The sequence below is a fragment of the Gopherus flavomarginatus genome, chromosome 1, assembly GCF_025201925.1.
Source record: "Gopherus flavomarginatus isolate rGopFla2 chromosome 1, rGopFla2.mat.asm, whole genome shotgun sequence".
Lineage (NCBI taxonomy): Eukaryota > Metazoa > Chordata > Testudines > Testudinidae > Gopherus > Gopherus flavomarginatus.
Window position 1 is genome coordinate 110,133,413 of NC_066617.1, and position 21,042 is coordinate 110,154,454.

At 43.4% G+C, this 21,042-nt stretch overlaps 1 protein-coding gene across 2 annotated transcripts in view; it reads right to left on the minus strand.

The window, feature by feature from the left end:
• Positions 1-21,042, minus strand: part of BRAF (B-Raf proto-oncogene, serine/threonine kinase) — a 107,938-nt gene that overhangs the window by 38,849 nt on the left and 48,047 nt on the right. The window contains exons 1-5 of one of the 2 annotated variants that reach the window (XM_050918698.1): positions 16,761-16,936; positions 11,669-11,772; positions 8,487-8,589; positions 5,580-5,728; positions 4,267-4,386 (exon numbers count right to left, since the gene is read on the minus strand). In XM_050918698.1, the coding sequence (XP_050774655.1) occupies positions 4,267-4,386; positions 5,580-5,728; positions 8,487-8,589; positions 11,669-11,721 (425 nt within the window). In that variant the 5' untranslated portion in view covers positions 11,722-11,772; positions 16,761-16,936. Of the gene's footprint in view, positions 1-4,266; positions 4,387-5,579; positions 5,729-8,486; positions 8,590-11,668; positions 11,773-16,760; positions 16,937-21,042 lie in introns of those variants that run through there. The other variant, XM_050918706.1, reaches the window with a different exon arrangement.

Below are 21,042 nucleotides of genomic sequence, written 5' to 3' on the forward strand. Positions count from 1 at the left end.
GGGCAGAGGCACCAGGTCATCAACCTGCCTGCCAGCCCCTATCCAGCCAGGGCCACCTCCTACCTGCATCTTGTGGGCAGGCAAGCAGCAGACTCTGCATCAGGCTGAAACTCCCATCCCAGCCCTGGAGCAGAGGGAAGTGGAGAGAACCAAGCAATGAGGAAAAGGGGGGGGGGGGGGGGGAGCAGGGGTTGGGCCTCAAGGGAAGGTGAAGGGCAGGGGGAGAGCCTCAGGGGGTCTGATTTTTAGAAATAAGTGGCAACCCTAATTAACACAAACAAGGCACTCCAGATGTACTGGCAATCAAGCAGGTGGCTTTGAAGGAGATGGAAGATCGCTAGAGCTCTGTTTTTCACAAATATGAAATAACATGAAATAAAACAAATAATGTATAAAAGAAAAGAAAATGAAAAAACTCAGCCCGTAGTGGTGGCCCCTGTCCACAGAGTATGGCCTGGCTCCCCATTGAGGGCACGTGGTCACATCACCCAGAGCAGGGAGCCTAGCTCAGACCCTGCCGACCCTCAGAGCTGCTGCTGTGGGGTGAGTGCAGGGCAGCCTTGGCCAGGACTTCCCACTGCAGGAGGGCAAGAATACCCTTTCCCCTTAAGCCAGACTTGACCCCTCTCCCTCCATGTGGATAAAATGGATATCACAAACAATGTCAGGCAGATACTATTAGAGAAGGAGCAGCTACTTCTGCACAACATTTTCTGGGACAGGCTTTACTCAGTGCAACATTACTTGTGGCCCCAGCCAGTCAGCACCTACCAGTGGGCTGGGACAGTGCTGCAATCCTTCAGGACACAGAAGGGCGCTTTCCTAGGAATCTGTCTAGAACTCAAACTGGAGTTGCAATACTGGACCACCACAATGAGTGTCCCCCCCTTAACATGGAGAACTATGTGGCCACTGCGATATGGAAGGTCGCCACTTCCAATTGTACCAGTCAGTAACTAACCAGTTTGGTGTGGCTAAATTGACACTAGAGAGACTTTTGGAACACTATGAATAGCCAGAAAGGATGCCTCAATCAAATGTCCCTGTGGTCCAGGGAACTAGGTCACAGGTGCAATGTGCTATTTGAGAGCAGGGTGCAGGTGAGGAAAATAGACGTAATGTACTGAATGAAATGAATACAAAGTAACTTATACAGTTTGTGAATTAATTTTATTAGGAATGCATATTGGTAGGAAGAGCTGGCTGAAAAACTTCACTGATACAAGTACAATAGTAAACAAAACTACTGATGTAACACAAGAAAATTCTTTCTAAGTTTGCGCTAAAAGGTATAAAGTGAATATATATTTCTTTAGGGACTCAAAAATGTGTAGGTGGGGATCGTTGGTGTTCTCTCCTTGTCTTGGGGGTTGAATGGAGTGGGGAACGGTCTCTCTCTTGCAGTTGGGGAATGAAAGGGGGCTCCCAATACACTGTGATCTTAATAGGCGGCAGCACAGGATTAAGTTAGAGTGTTACACAGGAATATAGCGTAACACTGTTCTCCAGCAAACATGTCTCCTTCTGCATCATGTCCAACATTTTTTCCTGCATGTCCCTTTCTCTGGTCAGTCAGTCCATGTGCTCTCTTGACAACTCCTCAGCATATGCCCTGTTGTCCTCTCTCTCATTCCCATCCTGCAGCACAAATCTTTCCCTCCATTCTTTGGGTTTTTTGCCCTCTGCTGGGTCTCATTCATGAGGTCACCAAACATCTTCGTCTTCTCTTGCTACCCTCAGAGGATTGCCAGGAACTCAGCTATTGGTAATACCCCATTCAATATGGGTTATGCCATGCCACAGGCTAGGAGAACAGAGAAACCATACACGTAGTTACTATACCAATATAATAGCCACAAATGACAAAATGTTACTTCTCTCCAAATTTTCTCAATTTTGGAATTCCATTCCTTTGAGTTCTTCCCAGCCTGGGGTACACTTGGATATAATACTTTTTTGACGTTATTTGCCCTCGAGTGGGGTCCCCTGCAGTATGGTGTAGTAGTGCCCTTTAGATTAAAACTATCCTTACATTTTGTGTATGTGTGTTTGCTTGTCTGGGGATGGGGGAATGGAAGGCATGTATGTTCCCATGAGACAGGCTAATTGTTTGTAGAACCCTGCAGCCTGCCCTTACATTGGTGGGTATTACTCTGAGGCATGTTCAGAAAGCAAAGGACAACCAGGAAGATATTTAGCATCGTTATTTGTTATTGGTCACTGAGCTGATCCAGGAGGGAAGCATTACCTACATGAGTCTCTCTGGGACGGCAGCAATATCTTGTAATGTCTGTGTCAAAACTATATCACTATCTTTGCTTACAAGTCTTATTTCTAATTCTAAACCATCTGATCAGCATAAAGCACACTACAAAATAAACAGAATTTTGCAGCTGTGATGCATATCCTGAACTGGCTTTACCAATACAATGTATTGCAATAAATGAGTGCTCTGTGAAAAGCTTACATGCCTTTTATAACGCCTGCCACCACATATGCCTTCAAGTCTATGTAATAAATACAATTTTTAAATCTGAAATGTCTAAAAGACCCTCTAGTGGCCAATTTATCTTGTTCACCTTCGCATATACGAGAAAACTCAAGGCTATGTCTAAACTATGGTCTTACATGAATTTTCTACTATGTATTGCTTTTTCGTTGCCTACATTGGAAGCAATTTGTTTTTACATGTTTCTCTCTGCTATCTAGTCACCAGTGTAGTGCCATTTGGGTGGTAGCGGGTGGGGGCAGAGATGGTTGAGAGATAGAGAATTTAACATCAAGCCTCATGAGGAAGAAGTGATGTGGTGTGTTTTGGTCTATGGGCACGGGATTAAACATGGAGGAGAAAAGCTACTTTTAACAATTTGTATTTTCAGTTTGTGTTTCCAGCTTCCTTGCTGTTGGGACCAGAGAAAAGCTGAGTAAGCCAAGGAGTAAGGGTGCTGCAAAGAGATGGACACGTCTGCCATTGTTATAGCAACATCCACTAGACATGGCATCGCACAGCCAGCACCTAGAAGAAAGGTTTCCAAATCCCCCTAAGCAGGCACTAACGGGATGGATAATAGTAATATAGCACTCAGTACTTACTGGATGAAATCCCCTCTGCAGCATTCTGATTCTAGCTCTCTGGCAGGGTCCCTGGGGGTGTATCAAGCTGGGTCTCTGTTAAAGAGATCTTGGCTGCACAGGGGAAATCCCTCCTGGTCAGGTGTCCATGGTTGCCTGTGTAGTTTCCAAAGGTGTGTCTGTTTTATTATGGACCATGGCTCAGCTGCCAACATATACCGGGGTTCTGTGGTGGCCTCTTGGGCAAAAATCCACTCCAGCTCTTCACAGCATACATATGTGATGGGATCATTAACAGAGGTCTTGTTTTTATCTTTAGCATTTTTAGTTATTCTGAATCAGCTGCTTGCTTTGGCACAGCTGCTTGCTTTGGCACAGCATTTGCTCTGCTAGCTGCTGGTGGATCTTGGCATTCTGGTGATTACTGGATAGATGAGAGTAAACATATTCTTCTCTCCACAGGGCAAGGCAGTACAGCATTCCCTGATGGGAACATGCAGAAGTACAGAGCACGGTGGCTTGAAAGGATTTGGTGTCTGTGAATTTATCACAAGCTGGCATCGCAAACAGATGGATATGGGTACATGTCAGTGTTTAAACAGAGGGGGGACATCCAGTCAAGAGGACCCCAAAGCACAGGTAGCCAGGCAGGCCAATGTAGATGTGAAGTAATGTGCAGATAGGAATGGTAGTGGGAGGACTACCTGAAGCAGTGTTGTTCATCTGAAATGGATATGTGTCCATACAAACCATACACTGCTATAACTCATTCTGAAATAAAGTTATGTTGCTTCAAAGCGAATTAGTTATAGCTGGATAAGGATGCAAAATAAAGCAAAAAGAGAGCATTTGTGTGTGGATGCAAAGCAATTTATACTGAAAAAACCTAAAGATATATCAAAAAACTTTCCAGTTTAGACCAGGCCTGCATTACCACTATAGGCAAAAAAGTACAACTAAGGTCCCAATCCTGCAAACATTTATGCATATACTTCACTTCAAACATGTGACTAGTTCCCACTGAAATCAGTGGTACTACTGGTGAACTTAAAAGTTGAGCACATGTGCAAGTATTAGCAAGATAGGCACGTAATTATGCAGGTGAGCGAAGGGGCTCTGAAGCAGTACTCTGTATACATCAAGGCAAACAGTACTAAAACGTCAAGTCATTAAGCAGCAGGAGTAAGGTCCTACCCAATAGGATCTGATGGGGGCACTGAGGAGTACGATCCAGATGCTTGGGTGGTCTCTCCTAAGGAGGCCTCCTCCTGCGATATTGGGTGGTGTTCAAAAAACTTGGAGACAAACAGCAAACTGTGAGGCAAGAACAAAAACAAAACAAAAACAAACCTAACTTGTGCAAAACCCAGAAGGTTCACAACATAATATGCACAGAAGAAAAAAAAAATCCTGTATCAAATTCTAAATTTTAGACTAGAGAATGCACTGGCAGACGAGCCTGCACGTTTTCACAAGCTGTTAGTTAACTGCAAGGGAGCAAGAGTTAGTGCCTTGAACACTATTTTGTCTAAAGTTACTTTGACCTCTGAGTGCCAGAAATTGTAAAAACCTAGTTTCTAAGCAGTGTAAAAGCAGGCAACTTATACCTTTGTGTTAAATCACAGTAATTTATAAAGAAGACTGTGATGTAACCTTATATGGAAGGTGGTAGTATAATATTAAAAAGGGACTTTCAAATGGGGCTATGACAATGATAAAACAACTGCACCCACAACTCTTAGTTCATCATCTGGAAGAGGCCAGGGAAATTGTGATGAATGCAAGCTGGAAGTAAAGCTTGAAAAACATTTGGAAGCCTTCCCTAATGGGGAAGTCTTTTTAAATGGTTTTACTTGGCCCTGTTGGAACTGACAGGTACTAAGATCACTACAGATTGAGCAGAAACCTTGGTTAAGAGTCCTGGTACAGAACAAATTGAGTATAAAAATTCAAGAACAAATGCATATTGAAACATTCTGCACTTTTCTTGATTCTGCTTGATACTTTTTATCCAGGCATATAAAAACCACCAGCGGGTTTTATTTTTCAACCAAGCCTGCAGTAAAACAAATGTCAACTTCGTCTAATTGATCAAGTAAGTCCAATGTTATTTGAGAGCAAATTAACAGTAGCTGACCAAAGATAATACACCTGCATCTAAACACATTTAAGTGAGGCACTATCATTCCCCTCGTAAGGAAATTTTTTTGACTGGATAACAACATATGTGACCAGTGCAAAGTTTATCTTGCTGAATCAAGATTTCAGCCCTCCTATTCATCTTCTAAGAAAGAGTTTCACAGTACAAACACAAAACTTGAACTGGTTATCTGAACCAGCACTGAGAAAATAAGAATTGTATACTCTCACTGAAACAGCTTCGCTATTGTATTTTCTCAGACACTTCTCTTGACTTTTTCAGTCACATCTGTCAACTAGTTTTTGTGTCATATAAAGAAACTCGACAAAAGTCTCAATTAAAGAACACAGGAGTTTTGATTACTTACTCAAGTTGGTCATAATTAACACACATCAGTGGCACCTCTGTACTACAGCGCTGGTGAAATTTATAACCACAAGTCTGGCATCGGAATCCCTGGAAAAGCAGCTTTCGACAAAAGTCACAGAATGCTAAAGTGAAGAATGTCTTTCGTACCTGTAGTGTTGAAAACAAACAGATAGATAGTTAGATACTTTTGTAATCTGACAGGGCTCTATGTTTCCACTAAGATATTACTGTCATCTTGCCCTGGAAGAAACACATACAACTCTCTTTTTTGATCATGGAAATATACTTTTATATACAATAAGCAAAGAGTATTATTTTAAACACATAAAGATCTTATATTTGAAGTAATCTTAGCTATAAAGCATTATGGCATCCTCTCAACTTCTCATGAGACTAATATAAACACTATACAAAGTATATTGAGTAATAAAACTGGAATGAGAATTCAGAACAAAGTTTTCAAAATTTGGTGCCTAGTTAGTCACCCAAATCCATACTTAAGCATCTAGACAGAAGTAGCTAGATTTTCAGAGGTGCGCATAACCATACTTCACTAGGAGCACAGAAGCATTTGGCACCTTTGGTAATCAGACTGCTTCATTTAGCTGCCTAAACATGGATTTAAAGTGGCTAACTTTAGCATCCAAATTTGAACATTTTGATCTTTAGCCTCTAAGTGCCCCTAAGATTCCCTCCATCAGAATTAATGTGCATCATTCCATGAGCAGTAAAGACAATGGCCACAGGATTGTGAAGCAAAGTCAAAAGTATCCCTGTGTAACTGCAAAAGAAGCAACACTATTTCAAAGATATGACTCTTGAAGGCATTCAAAATGGTTGAAGGAGAAAACAACTCAAAGATATTTAAACAGAATGTCTCAAAACACCTTGTACATAGTGGATTTGAGAGAAGGCCTGTTTTAGAGGGTTTTGTTTATCTTTATCAGATAACCCCCTTCCTCAAAATCAGAGGATTGGAAACTTTCAAATGGTTTATAATTAGACTTAGAGGGTTTAGATTTTTATCGGTAAATGTCAGTGAACATCAATGTCACCACACACACAAAACCATTGAAAAAATATTTCCATTAATAATTATTTCAATTTACAGACAGGCAAAGTAAGAAAAATGCTGCTTGAGAACTTATTAGAGTTTGATTTAAGGATATTTACCTTGTATATTTTGACATGTGATATTGACAATGTGTTTTAACAGTCATAAAGCTTTAACTTTTTGAATCTCAACATCTACTACCATTAAATAATTATTGTCTGACCAACCCCACTCATGAAAGCTCCCATAATTTCCCACAACTTAAATTTTTATCATACTTAATACCATCAATTTGGGCTTGAATAGGGACTGGGAGTGGCTGGCTCACTATAAAAGCAATTTTCCCTCTCTTGGTATTGACACCTCCTCATCAGTTATTGGGAGTGGACCAGATCCACCCTGACTGAACTGGCCTTGTCAACATTGGTTCTCCACTTGTAAGATAACTCCCTTCTCTTCATGTGCCAGTATATTTATGCCCTTATCTGTAATTTTCACTCCATGCATCTGAAGAAGTTGGGTTTTTTACCCACAAAAGCTTATGCCCAAATAAATCAGTTAACCTTTAAAGGTGCCACCGGACTCCTCATTGTTTTTGTGGATACAGGTTAACATAGCTACCCCTCTGATACTAAGCCTTCCTTGGCTCTAGTAAAGTTCTCTGGTCCAATGGAGCAGCTGGCCCACATTTCAGGTCTCAGTAAACCTAACTTCTGTTCATTCCAATTTGGAAGGACAATTGAATGTAGGGGTTGAAACAGCCATTGCCTACACTTAAATGTTGCATATGGTTTATTTCTTGGGCACAGTGTGAATGAAGTTTGCCACCTATCATACAGTGTGGGCAACAGGACTATGTGGCATTGAGCAGACTGCTGGCTGGTTGTACTAATATCCTGAGGGACATCATACTTCTGAGTTCTAGAGAAAGAGTTCTTTTTAATGACCAGAAATGTTCCAGACTTAAACCCTTTCTGTGCAAAAATAAACATCGATGTTATTCATCACAATTATAAAAAAAAATAAATCAAATTCTACCCAGCTTATTTATAATTTTGTTTAGTAAAACCTGGAAATGTTTGTAATTGTTAAAAAAGAAGAAGCTACACTACAGAGCCACACTACAAGACACAAAACTTGTGTTCTATTTTGGTTCCCCCACCTTAAAAACACAACTAACCTAAAAGTAACACAAGCAAGATTTCCTATAAGTAACAATCAAAAGTTTTAAAGGATGATGTCCAGAAATTTTTATAATCGCTTGTATGCATTAATTTAACAGTCCACTGTTTGTATAATACACCCTAAGCCTAAAAATAAAATGGCTTTTATTTAGATTTTGCACTTTTCCATGTGGTAAATGTTATTTCCAGGTCTGTGTATGGACCTAGAATGATCCAGAGGGCTTCTGTTAAATAGCTTCCATTCATGCAGCACCTCATCGGGTCAAAACATATTTGTGCACCGGCATCACTGATGATGTCAGCATAGTTCTCGGAATATGGTTCGTTATTTAATTGCTGCTGCGGAGTCAGCAGGGAAGCACAGAACACATTTTATAAATACAACTATACAAAAATAGCAGATTATTACCACCACTCTGCAATGCAGTGGTGACTTAAAATGTTAAGGAAAGTCAAGTTGTGTTTATTTTAATGTCAGTTATCTCAAGTGCAATAAGATTTAGTTCATCTGAGTCTGTTGGATTAAAAACCTCTTATGCAACAATCTTCCCCACCGCAGATACAAATGTTTGTTCAAAAACAGACACAGTTATTTTGATTTAAAATGTTCAAAAGTAGATTCAACTCTAGTCAACGTTTTAGACAGTTCATAATACAAATTACATACAAAATTGTGTGTGGTAAGCGGCACATTCTCCAAGACTTCCACGTGCAACTCCTCTCCTGTGAGCCAGGAAATGTCAGTGTCCCAGCCAATGGGCTTCTTCTCTCTGAAGTGTAAACAAGTCCTTTATGGTTACCAACCTGCAAACCCTTGCAAACATTATGCTAAAGACGTGAAAAGTTGTTATCGAGAGGATAGTGGTATTGTGGGAGGTCTGCTATTCAGTCTTCCACTGTTAGAAATTTAAATGGCAAGAAATTAATCTGAGTTTACCCCCAATTAATTGCAACACTCTTGGACAAACAGCAGGGTAAAGAGATGCACTCTCTTCTTCAAACCAGCTTCAGCAAAGATCTACAACTGCAGAGAATGACTGGTCCTTTGGGTCCAAAATTGACAGATACTATTCTATCCATTCAAAGAAAAAGAGTACTTGTGTGACAATTTGTCCCCATGTTGTATACAGTATTGTAGTATCTGTATCAGGCCATGTCTACATCTAAAATTTTGCAGCGCTGGTTGTTACAGCTGTATTAGTACAGCTGTATAGGGCCAGCGCTGCAGAGTGGCCACACTTACAGCAACCAGCGCTGCAAGTGGTGTTAGATGTGGTCACACTGCAGCGCTGTTGGGCGGCTTCAAGGGGGGTTCGGGGAACGCGAGAGCAAACCGGGAAAGGAGACCAGCTTCGCCGCGGTTTGCTCTCGCGTTCCCCGAACCACCCTGCAAACCGCAGGGAAGGAGACCTGCTTGCTCGGGGGTTCGGGGAACGAGAGAGCAAACCGGGAAAGGAGACCAGCTTCGCCGCGGTTTGCTCTCGCGTTCCCCGAACCCCCCTGCAAACCGCAGGGAAGGAGACCTGCTTGCTCGGGGGTTCGGGGAACGAGAGAGCAAACCGGGAAAGGAGACCAGCTTCGCCGCGGTTTGCTCTCGCGTTCCCCGAACCACCCTGCAAACCGCAGGGAAGGAGACCTGCTTGCTCGGGGGTTCGGGGAACGAGAGAGCAAACCGGGAAAGGAGACCAGCTTGATTACCAGAGGCTTCCTCAGGTATGCTGGGATACCTGCTTATTCCACGGAGGTCAAGAAAAGCGCTGGTAAGTGTCTATACTTGATTACCAGCGCTGGATCCTCTACACCCGAGACAAAACGGGAGTATGGCCAGCGCTGCAAACAGGGAGTTGCAGCGCTGGTGGTGCCCTGCAGATGTGTACACCTCCTAAGTTGCAGCGCTGTAACTCCCTCACTAGCGCTGCAACTTTCTGATGTAGACAAGCCCTCAGTCCCAGGATATTAGAGAGACAAGGGGGGTGAGGTAATATCTTTTATTGGACTAACTTCTGTTGGTGAGCAAGAAAAGTTTTCAAGCCACAGAGAGCTCTTCTTCAGGTCTTGGAAATGTACTCAGAGGTCACAACTAAATACAAAGTCAAACAGATAGTTTAGCATAAGTAGTTAGAACATATTCACCTTGAATGGCCCCTTAGATTATGTGCTAACTACTTATGCTAAACTATCTATTCAATCTTTTATTTAACGGTGACACCCTGAGTACCTTTCTCAGACCTGAGGAAGAGCTCTGTGTAACTTGAAAGCTTGTCTTTGGCCATGTCTACATCTAAAATTTTGCAGCGCTGGTTGTTACAGCTGTATTAGTACAGCTGTATAGGGCCAGCGCTGCAGAGTGGCCACACTTACAGCAACCAGCGCTGCAAGTGGTGTTAGATGTGGCCACACTGCAGCGCTGTTGGGCGGCTTCAAGGGGGGTTCGGGGAACGCGAGAGCAAACCGGGAAAGGAGACCAGCTTCGCCGCGGTTTGCTCTCACGTTTCCCGAACCACCCTGCAAACCGCAGGGAAGGAGACCTGCTTGTTCGGGGAACGAGAGAGCAAACCGGGAAAGGAGACCAGCTTCGCCGCGGTTTGCTCTCGCGTTCCCCGAACCACCCTGCAAACCGCAGGGAAGGAAACCTGCTTGTTCGGGGGTTCGGGGAACGAGAGAGCAAACCGGGAAAGGAGACCAGCTTCGCCGCGGTTTGCTCTCGCGTTCCCCGAACCACCCTGCAAACCGCAGGGAAGGAGACCTGCTTGCTCGGGGGTTCGGGGAACGAGAGAGCAAACCGGGGAAGGAGACCAGCTTCGCCGCGGTTTGCTCTCGCGTTCCCCGAACCACCCTGCAAACCGCAGGGAAGGAGACCTGCTTGCTCGGGGTTCGGGGAACGCGAGAGCAAACTGGGGAAGGAGACCAGCTTCGCCGCGGTTTGCTCTCGCGTTCCCGGAACCACCCAGCAAACCTCAGGGAAGGAGACCTGCTTGCTCGGGGTTCGGGGAACGCGAGAGCAAGCCGGGGAAGGAGACCAGATTGATTACCAGAGGCTTCCTCAGGTATGCTGGGATACCTGCTTATTCCACGGAGGTCAAGAAAAGCGCTGGTAAGTGTCTATACTTGATTACCAGCGCTGGATCACCAGCGCTGGATCCTCTACACCCGAGACAAAACGGGAGTACGGCCAGCGCTGCAAACAGGGAGTTGCAGCGCTGGTGGTGCCCTGCAGATGTGTACACCTCCTAAGTTGCAGCGCTGTAACTCCCTCACCAGCGCTGCAACTTTCTGATGTAGACAAGCCCTTTCTCTCCAACAGAAGTTGGTCCAATAAAAGATATTACTTCCCCTATTTTGTCTCTCTAATTTGTCCCCACAACAGACTTTCAGAGGGCTTACTAATTTGGGGGAATGGTAGGATTTTAATTAGAAGTTTAATGATGGAAACTCATTTTAAGAGTTATTCATGTAAATCCTGCGTCTAACAAAGTTTTACTTTGAAACCCAGCTCAGGTAAAACCAAATAAACGTTAAAAATTCAAAACAACTCTACTTCATAGTTTAAAACCAGATGTTTTCATATAGTTTTGCAGCTAAAACAGACTTCAAGGATAACAGCTTGTTTCATTCTGTTAGATATTTCCCCATAAACTTTTCATATGTCATAGCCTTCTAGGCATGGTTTTGTGGCTATCACCCCATATTTTGAGTTGGCCCAAACCATTCTAGCACAAACTAAATAGTTCATTCTGAATTTAGTGAGACTGATTTTTACCTTCAGTGTTGGATGGAATTGGCCCATGCTGTATACTCCTAGAAAGAACCCTGATAGCGTAAAATAACCACACCCCACATCAACCATACCCATCTTGTATTCTGTAAACAGCACAGCATTCTGGGATAAGACCCCTCATCATCAGAGCTTTCTTTAGACTGTCCCGGACTGTCACCCCACATCTTGCTGGAACCTGCAAGGTCAAATATAAGACATAAGCATTAGAGGAAGAGATTACAATTCACTCTCATGGTTGAAGCAAACTAAAAAGTATACAAAATGTTCAAAGTGCCACAATTTTCATTTTTACAGCACTTCATAGAATCCTAAATATTAATTTCTCAAATTACTTTGCATATTGTGGACATTATGTAAACTGCATACAAACCACACCATTATGAATTTCATATCAATCCAAGCTCAGCAAATTTGACACCATCAGCTCAGGATTAAACAAAGACTGTGAATGGCTTGCCAACTACAAAACCAGTTTCTCCTCCCTTGGTTTTCACACCTCAACTGCTAGAACAGGGCCTCATCCTCCCTGATTGAACTAACCTCGTTATCTCTAGCTTGCTTCTTGCTTGCATATATATACCTGCCCCTGGAAATTTCCACTACATGCATTCGACGAAGTGGCTATTTACTCACGAAAGCTCATGCTCCAAAACATCTGTTAGTCTATAAGGTGCCATAGGATTATTTGCTGCTTTTAACCTAAATTTCTAAGGACATTTGAGAGAGAAAACTTGAGTGGACCGAGTGACCTTCTATCCTTATCCATTTTGCAACAGAGATGGCGGAGAGATAGGTAACAAAGCTATTTATATATATGATAATTTTGAAGAGCTTGTACTGTAATTAAGTGGAGTGATGTGTCATTTAGAACTAAAAATAAACAGGCAATAGGCGTGGATGAACTAGCTTGAACTGGACTACTTGCCACAAGTTTATAAAATTCATTACAACAAATATTGAAATAAGATACAGATCTCTTCAATGGAAAATTCCAACTTCAAATCTAGTCAATTTAAAAAGAGAAAAAAAGAGTTAATAGTGGTGGCTGGTAACACATCTGTCCTTGAGGCCCCTGCCAATATTTGTGATTCTACAGACACATTTTCCTATTTGTAAAGAATATTTTTCTTTCCCCTTTTGCTGTTTGACCCCCATGAGCAAAGAGTAGTTGAATACAAAGGAAACAGATTAAAACTGACCAAACACAAAATACTGTGAAGTACACAAACTATACAGTTCTCTAATACAATTTTTCCTCTAATCTCTTCCAGTTCAGTGATCTTCGGTGTTTCCTGTAACAGTAGTAAAGCTTTTTTTTTTTTTTTTTTTTAAAGCAAACTGTGATTTTTATTTGACAGTGTTCCTTAAGCAATCAAAAAAAAGGATAAGACATATTAGAGTGACTAAACATATCAAACACTACCATTTCAATACTTCTGGTGCTATTTGCTGAACAGGGTTTCATTTGCTGGTATATACACCAATACTTTCCCTTCTGCTCATCCCTGGTATTTTATTTTTTCTGTAATGAAGCCATTCCATGCTAGGAAGCTCCTCAGCCTTAACTAACCAAAAAGCCAGTCAGACCACATGAAATGAAATTATTTATAGGCCTATCGGGGGCCCGATCCAAAGCCCACTGAAGTCAATAGAAGTCTTTCCATAGATTTTAAAGGACTTTGGATCAAGGCTCAGTTGAGCAGCTAACATTTAAAAATTCTAAATGTAGACAGAAGCCTGTGTCTCCTACTTAAAGATAACAATGACAATCCTCTTCAAATGTCCTTGTGAATGCCACTTTACTGAGGTTACACTACTAATTGCATTTCTATGACTCTAGGTATATGCTCTCCTAGAAGGAAGAAATGGAAGTGACCTTTTCGGTCACGATCCCTCTCCCTGTCGATGTACAGTTGTTCCTTACAGTACATTTTATCTAGTCTATTTTAAAAGTTCAAAGAAATGGGGCTTCCAGTACTTCTTTTGTAGAAACTATTTTACAGGCAAATGTGTGTCAAAGTTTCTCTCGCTATACAGCCTAGACCTTCCCTTCCATAAATCCACTCCATTATTCCAAAAATACACCATTTTTCCAACCTCCCCCTCTATAGTGTTTACATCCCACCCGTCAATTATTTGTAGAATTATGTTCTCTCTCCCCTCCGCCCCCATGTACTTGTTACTTAGCCAAATTGTTACAGGTGGGACTGGTAGCACAGCCTATTATTAAGGTTGTCCAACACTTCCCATTATAAGACCCTGAGTTCAAGTGCTCATAACTTTGCTAAACTTTAACTGTTTGGGTTGAAATTTTCCTTGCTAGGTATCTGCCTCATGCTGATTTTGACCGGAAAATTTCAACCAAAATGGGTTAACCATTTCCAAGAGGGCAGCTAGGGAAAAATATATTATGCCCAGGTTTTAAAAAATTGACACTTTTTCTTTGAAATGCTCTAGCATTGGACCAGGGACTTGAAATTTGGCAGGGGGTGGCCTTTGTCAGGGCTGTGCCTTTTGCCATCCCTGTGAAAACTCACCCAAATTTGGCCAAGTTATAAGCCTTTGAAAAAAATCACAGTTCGCACCTGCTCACTAAAGATTTACTAGAGCTTAATACCTAAAATCTCCAAAAATTCTATCCTCATTGAGCATGCTCCATCACCTTCCAGCTTCTCATGCTGACCAAACTGTGCATGCACCATCCCCACAGAGCAAATGAGCATGCTCCTGCCCAGGGGGTTCAGAAGGCTTTACCCGTAATAGCTGTTCTGGTCTGGGAACACGGAGCCTGTCTATCCTGTGCTCTGTGATCCTCCTGGTGGCATCTAGACAGTGTGGAGGAGGAAGCTAGCTGACTTAAGTGCAGAGGGGACGAGGGAAGGGGTTGATTGGGACAAGGAGTTTAGTAGGACTGGGGGGACAGAGGGAGGGAGAGAAACTGTGGGCTTGGCTATACTCAAAACTCCAAAGCGCTGCCGCAGGAGTGCTCCCGTGGCAGCGCTTTGAAGTGCGAGTGTGGTCACAGCGCCAACGCTGGGAGAGAGCTCTCCCAGTGCTGCAGGTACTCCACCTCCCTGTGGGGTTTAGCTTGCAGCGCTGGGAGCCACGCTCCCAGCCCTGGGGCACTGTTTACACTGGCGCTTTGTAGCGCTGTAACTTGCTGCGTTCAGGGGGGTGTTTTTTTCACACCCGAGTGAGAAAGTTGCAGCGCTGTAAAGCGCCAGTATAGCCAAGGCCTGTGACTGGGATTTGGAGGAGGGAGACTGGGTCTGGTCTAGCAAGGATATAGGGAAAGAATAGGGCAGGCTAGGACTGGGTGGGTGACAAGGTAGGGGAGGCTGGGACTGGGAGCTGTAGGGGGTAGAGACTAGGACCGGGAGCCACTGAGGAAAGGGAGGTGGGGGAGAAAACAGGACTGGGAGCTAATTGGCTGGGGGAAACCTGGCTGGTTTCCATTAAAATTTTTGAATGATTTGGCATGTTCCCACAGAATGTTTCAATTCCATCAAATCAAACCTTTCTGACAGAAAACTGCTCACCGGAAAGTTTCAGACCAGCTCTAATCCATACCCTTATATTCCTGTCCAAGACAGGCTGAACTAAATTCTGATTTTGGATTCAACGAGACTACATAAAATGTTTTATTAAAATTTACATATCTACCACTTTCCTTTCTTATCCATTTATTCTGCAATTATATAAAAATAAACTATGTTAGTTTGGCAATATTTATTTCTTATAAACTCAGGCTGCACGTTGCTCATGTTTGTATTATTTCCAGAAGTCTAGTGATTTATTTTTTCTGAATTTAAGTTACTTATATGCACTCTTCCCAACAGTGCAGTTTGAGACAATCTTGAGTAAAACAAGAAGAGACATTTAACAGGCCAGTTCTCGTTCTCAGACTCAGCTAATATTTTTTAATCAAGGATAAATAGAATAGTTGCTGGGACAAATTATTTTCTTACATAAGCTGTAGGAGAGGGTGCTGAATATATATTATAAGCAAACACTGCAGAGTTAAGGCTGTGTAGATTGTGAGCTGCATTAAGTACTTAATAAAAAGTAAGTTACATCATTTTTAACAAATGACTCAGTTTAACCCATTTGATACACTTTTCATCAAACATTCAGGAAAGTATTTAGCCATGTGCCTAGCTTTAAGGATGTAATAGTCCCAATGAAATGAACAGGATTACTTGTGCTTAAAAACCTTCCTGAATCAGGGCTGTAGTTCAAATTAATCTATTTAGACAATCAGTTGTTCCATTTCTCAGTTCTTTTGTTCTTATCCACTTTTGCAAATATTTGATATGTGTATTTGTGACCATATGGCTGAAAATACATTTATTAACCGGAGTCACAAGGATCTAAGCAGGTGTCTAGAAATGCTTTATTTCAGTAAATCTGTGTTCAATTCCAGTAACACTGTAATAAGAGGATATGGGGCTATATCCCTGAAATAACTCTTGCATCAATTTTCTAACATCAGACCTTTCACTTTGGGAAATTCCCAGGAGATAGAAAGCAGGTTCCATGCTGTTAAGCAAAACTGTATGATGGGTTATTTTGCTGCATGAAAGCAAAAAGAACATATGCTACTGAGTGCACACAGACATGGACTCTTGAATGGAAGCTCCATCCAAACTGCTCATTTGATATTTGGGGGCTTTGAATTTGAAGGGTCTTTGGTTGGCTCATGAGGAGAGGGAACAGGATCAGAGAGGAGATCAGACAAATAGGCAGCAATCAGGAAGGGAAGTACTGTAGGACTCTTATAAGATTAGGTTTTCCCTCTGGGAGTAAGAAACAAAAGGGTTACTGAAAGCTATTGTTATGTTTCTTTTATGTTTAATCAGGTTAAATAAACGTTGAGTGGTTTTTCAAACCCAGAAGTCAGAGACCATAGTAGTTTTGAAGAAATCTACATGGCCCTGAAAGCAGAGTTAGGAGAAGCAGCCAGGATCACCCAATATTCACAGGCAAGCATCCTGAGAGGAAGCTGAGGGTTAGTGCCCTAGAACTACTGGTGTTGAACAAGGCCTGGCCCCAGGAAGGGGCAGATCATGACACACACCATGGTATCCTTTCAGTATTTTACTATGAACTGTGTCAATTTTGTTTGCAAGTCTGGCATGCCAAAAGTAAAATGAGTTTACTTACCCGTAACTGGAGATTCTTCGAGATGCATGGTCCCTATTTATATTCCACTGAGGGTATGTGCATGCACCACGTGCCAAGAGCTGAAGCTTTTGAAAGCAGTACTGTTCGGTGGTCTGCGCACGTGCTCTGTGCCACCTTGCGGTCTCCTCTGAGGCAATAAAGGATGCAGTGGGCCGCTGGCATGTCCAGGTCCTTCTCTACTGCAGAGCTGTTGAATCCGGAGCAGAGGGGAAGGAATGTGAGTTTGGAATACAGATCAGGACCACACATCTTCAGTTACACGTAAGTAACTTCATTTTCTTCTTCGAATGATGGTCCCTGTTGAATTCCAGAGAGGGTGATTAACAAGCAATGCCTATGGGGGAGGATTGTGCAAGGAAACTGTGGAATGGAGGACTTCTCCTCTGAACAAAGCGTCCGTCGCAGAATCATACATTACAGTGTGGTGTGTGGAAAAGGAGCGTATCAAACTCCACGTGGATGCCTTGCATATGTCTGCAAAGGGCACTTTGTGGAGTACAACTATAGTTAATGCTTGCACTCTCATGGAATAAGCCTGAATCTCTTCAGGCAGGGATCATCCCAATAACTGATAGCACGTAATGAATCCCGAGACCCACTTGGAGATTCTCTGGGTGGAAATGGCTTGCCCTTTCATTCTCTCCGCTATGGCAATGAAAAGTCATGGACATTTCTGAAAGGGCTTTGTCCGATCAAGATAAAAAGCCAATGCCCTTTGAACATCTAATGAGTGAACCTTCTTTACTCATTTGAGGCGTAAGGCTTGGGGAAGAAGGTAAGTAAATGTATGGGTTTATTGAGGTAGAACTGGGAAACCACCTTGGATAGGAACTAGGGGTGAAATTGTAAAGAGACCTGGTCTATATGGAAAGTGGTGAAGGGGAGGTTAACCATCATGGCTTCCAGTTCACCATCCCTCCTTCCTGATGTAATGGTGATGAGCAAAATTACTTTCATGGAAAGGAGAGATCGTGAACATGAGGTCATAGATTTGAAGGGGGCAGACATCAACAAGGTGAGGCTTAGGTTAAGGTCCCATTGTGGGACAATAGGCTGAATGGGAGGATATTTTCGCAGAAGGCCCTTCCAGAACCATACAGTCAATAGGTGGGTAAAGATTGAATGGCCGTCCACTAGCAGGTGAAAAGCACTAAGGGTATCTGCATGCACCTTAATGGAACTGAGGGCCAGTCCCAAGTCCCTCAGATAAAGGAAACATCCAAGAGTAGTGGGATGGCCACCGCTTCAGGGACAAGGCCCTTCCGAGTAGCCTAGGCAGTGAAATGCATCCATTTGGCTCAATACGAGAGTCTTGTGGACTCCTTCCTGCTGCTTCAGAGGACATCTTGCACTGCCAGTGAGCATTCCTGTGCTAGTGGAGGTGTCCATCCAAAAACCAAGCCATCAGATGAACAGTGTGCAGGTTAGGGTGTCTGAGTCTGCTGTTGTGTTGGGTCAGTAGCTCCAGAAACGTCCAAATTGTGAGTGGAGGGTTGTTTGACATACAGAGGAGAACCGGGAGCCAAAATTGGCAAGGCCATTAGGGGGAAATCAGGATGGCTGTTGCTTTCTCCCATCACTTGTGGTAGGAGGGGTAAAGGGTGAGGAGGCAAAATCTGTCAGATCCGACTAATCGAGGACTCGGGCATCCCTCTGTGATTGAGTTTCAAATCCTCCCCTTGAACAATACTGGGTGCATTTGGTATTGCTGTGGGATACAAAAAGATCCCTCACCGGGGTTCCTTGGCGATTAGAGAGTCCTGCAACTCCCATTCATGGTCAGTTGCAAAGTTTCTGCTGAGGACATCGGCAATCATGTTCCAGTAGGTAAGCTGCTATCAAAAGAATATGGCGTGTGATGCACCATTCTCAAAAGTGTATAGCTTTCACATACACAGCAGGCTCAGGATCTTGTCCCCCCCTTGTTTGTTTATGTAGAAGACTGTGGTGGTGGTGTTGTCTGACATGACAAAAACATATCGGTTCTAGATAGCTGATAGGATCACCTGGCAAGCATTGCATACTGCTTGGAGTTACAATATGTTTATGTGCATTTGGCCTCTCGTGTTGTCCAGGTGCCTTGTGTCATGCGGTCACCCATGTGGGCACCCCAGCCCGTGAGGAATGCGTCCATTATGGTAGTCACAGTGAGCAAGAATGGAAGGAAGGTCATCCTCAAGCAGACTTGTAGCAGGTTCATTCACCACTGGAGAGAGGAGAGAACCTCTGCTAGCATGTGGAGCAGAGTACGCATGGGTTGATGCATGGGGGAGTAGACTCTTTCCTGCCAGAGCTGAAGAAACCATAGGTGTAGGCGAGTGAAGGCCATAACATATGTGCAGGCCGCCATGTGTCCCAAGACAGAGGCAGATTTTGGCCAAAACCAAAGGGTTGAAAGACATCAAAAAGTGATTAGTTCCCTCGTTGTCTGGAATCTTCCTTGGTAGATAAACTCGGGTGGAAGTCGCGTCTATGCAAGCTCCTATGAATTCCAGGGATTGTGTAGGGTTTAAAGTTGATTTTTCTACGTTTACATTGACTTCCAAGAAGGAGAGGAGTAGAAGCAGTTGGGACGTTGATTCTGGGCCTCTTGTTTGGACCATCATGCTATCAGTCAGTCATTCAGATATGGAAAAACGAGGATTCCTTGATGTCTGAGATGGGCTGCCACCACCGAGAAAACTTTTGTGACTACTCGCGGGACAGTGGTGAGTCCAAACAGCAGGACCCTGTATCAAAGATGCCGAGGCCCCATCCCACTCCAACCTCAGGAACTTTCTGTGTGTTGGGTGTATATTGTTATGGAATTAGGCATCTCGCATATGGAGATCCGTAAACCATATGCCTTTTTCTAATGAGGGATTGATTGGTGCGAGAATGATGATGCAAAATTTTGGTTTGGAAAATCAAGCAGTTGAGGCATCGGACATCCAATATCGGTCTCCATCCTCCAGTCTTTGTAGGGACTAGGAAGTAGCTTGAATAAAGCCCTGTTCCCTGAAAGGAGTCTGGGATTAGCTCCACAGCTCCCCTCTGCAGTAGGGAGTCGACCTAAAGTTGGAGTAGATCATCACATGGGTGTTCTATGCATGTGAATCGAGGAAGAGAGCAAGATGCGGGTGTCGCTGTAAACTCTATGATGTAGCCACTCTGGATAATATCTAGGATCCACTGCGCACTGTTATAGCTTTCCATGTTAACAGAAAGAGTTTGAGGTGACCCCTGAAGGGGGTAGACAAAATGAGCATCGGTGTACAGAGTGGTTGACCGCTTTCTAAAGACACTCAGAAAAACCACTTTTGTGATGTTTGGAGGTGTTGCGTTGATGGGGTCTATGAATCTTAGGATGCTTTTGAGGAGGCTCACAGGTGCATTGGTGGTATAGCTGTGGGACCCTGTAACAATATGACTGGGGCTGGAGGCAGAATTTCCTCTTGAGTGCTCGTGTGAAGATACTGAGAGACCTTAAAGATAACGAGAGATCTTCTGATTGAAGAGAAGTGATTTGTCGAATGAGAAGTCTTCCGTAATGTTTTGCAACTCCCTGAGAAGCCAAAGGAGTGCTACCAGGATTCCCTCCTCCTGAAAATCCTCATTGCCAGGACATGGGAAGTCATGTCTGTGAAGTCCACTGCAGCCTGTACCATTAACCTGGCAAAAAATTTTCCTTCCTGCAAAACTGCCTGGAATTGGTTGCAATCTTGCAAGTGTAGCTTGTCTGTGAACTCAGCCAATCAGCCAAATATGATTTTGTTAACTTTGGGAATCAGGGCTAAGTAATTTGTCACACAAAATTGGAGTCCTACCCAGAAGATCTTTCTGCCCATGAGGTCTAGGCTTTTACCCTCTCTATCGGATGGGGTTGTGTGGGGGTGTTTGTTGCTTCGAACACTCTGAAGTTGCCTCGATAACCAATGAGTCCGGTGGAGAATGAAAGAACAGGAACTCGGGCCTTTTGGTGTGGACATAGTATCTCTTCTCAGAGCCTTCTAGGATGGGTGCACACGTGGCCAAGGTATGCCATACAGTGCATGCTGGTTGGAAGATGGCATCGTTAATTGGTAGGGCCACCTTTGCTGGTACTGAAGTATACAAGATGTCAAGCAGCTAGTGTTGACTGCCTTGTACCTCCTCTCAGGAAATTTCCAGGGTATTGGCTATTCTCTGTAGCAATTCCTGGAACTGTCTATAGTTGTCCAGTGGGGAGGAGGGGCTGAACAGGTGGCTATGTCTGGAGAAGATGAGGGACGTCTCTCCGGAA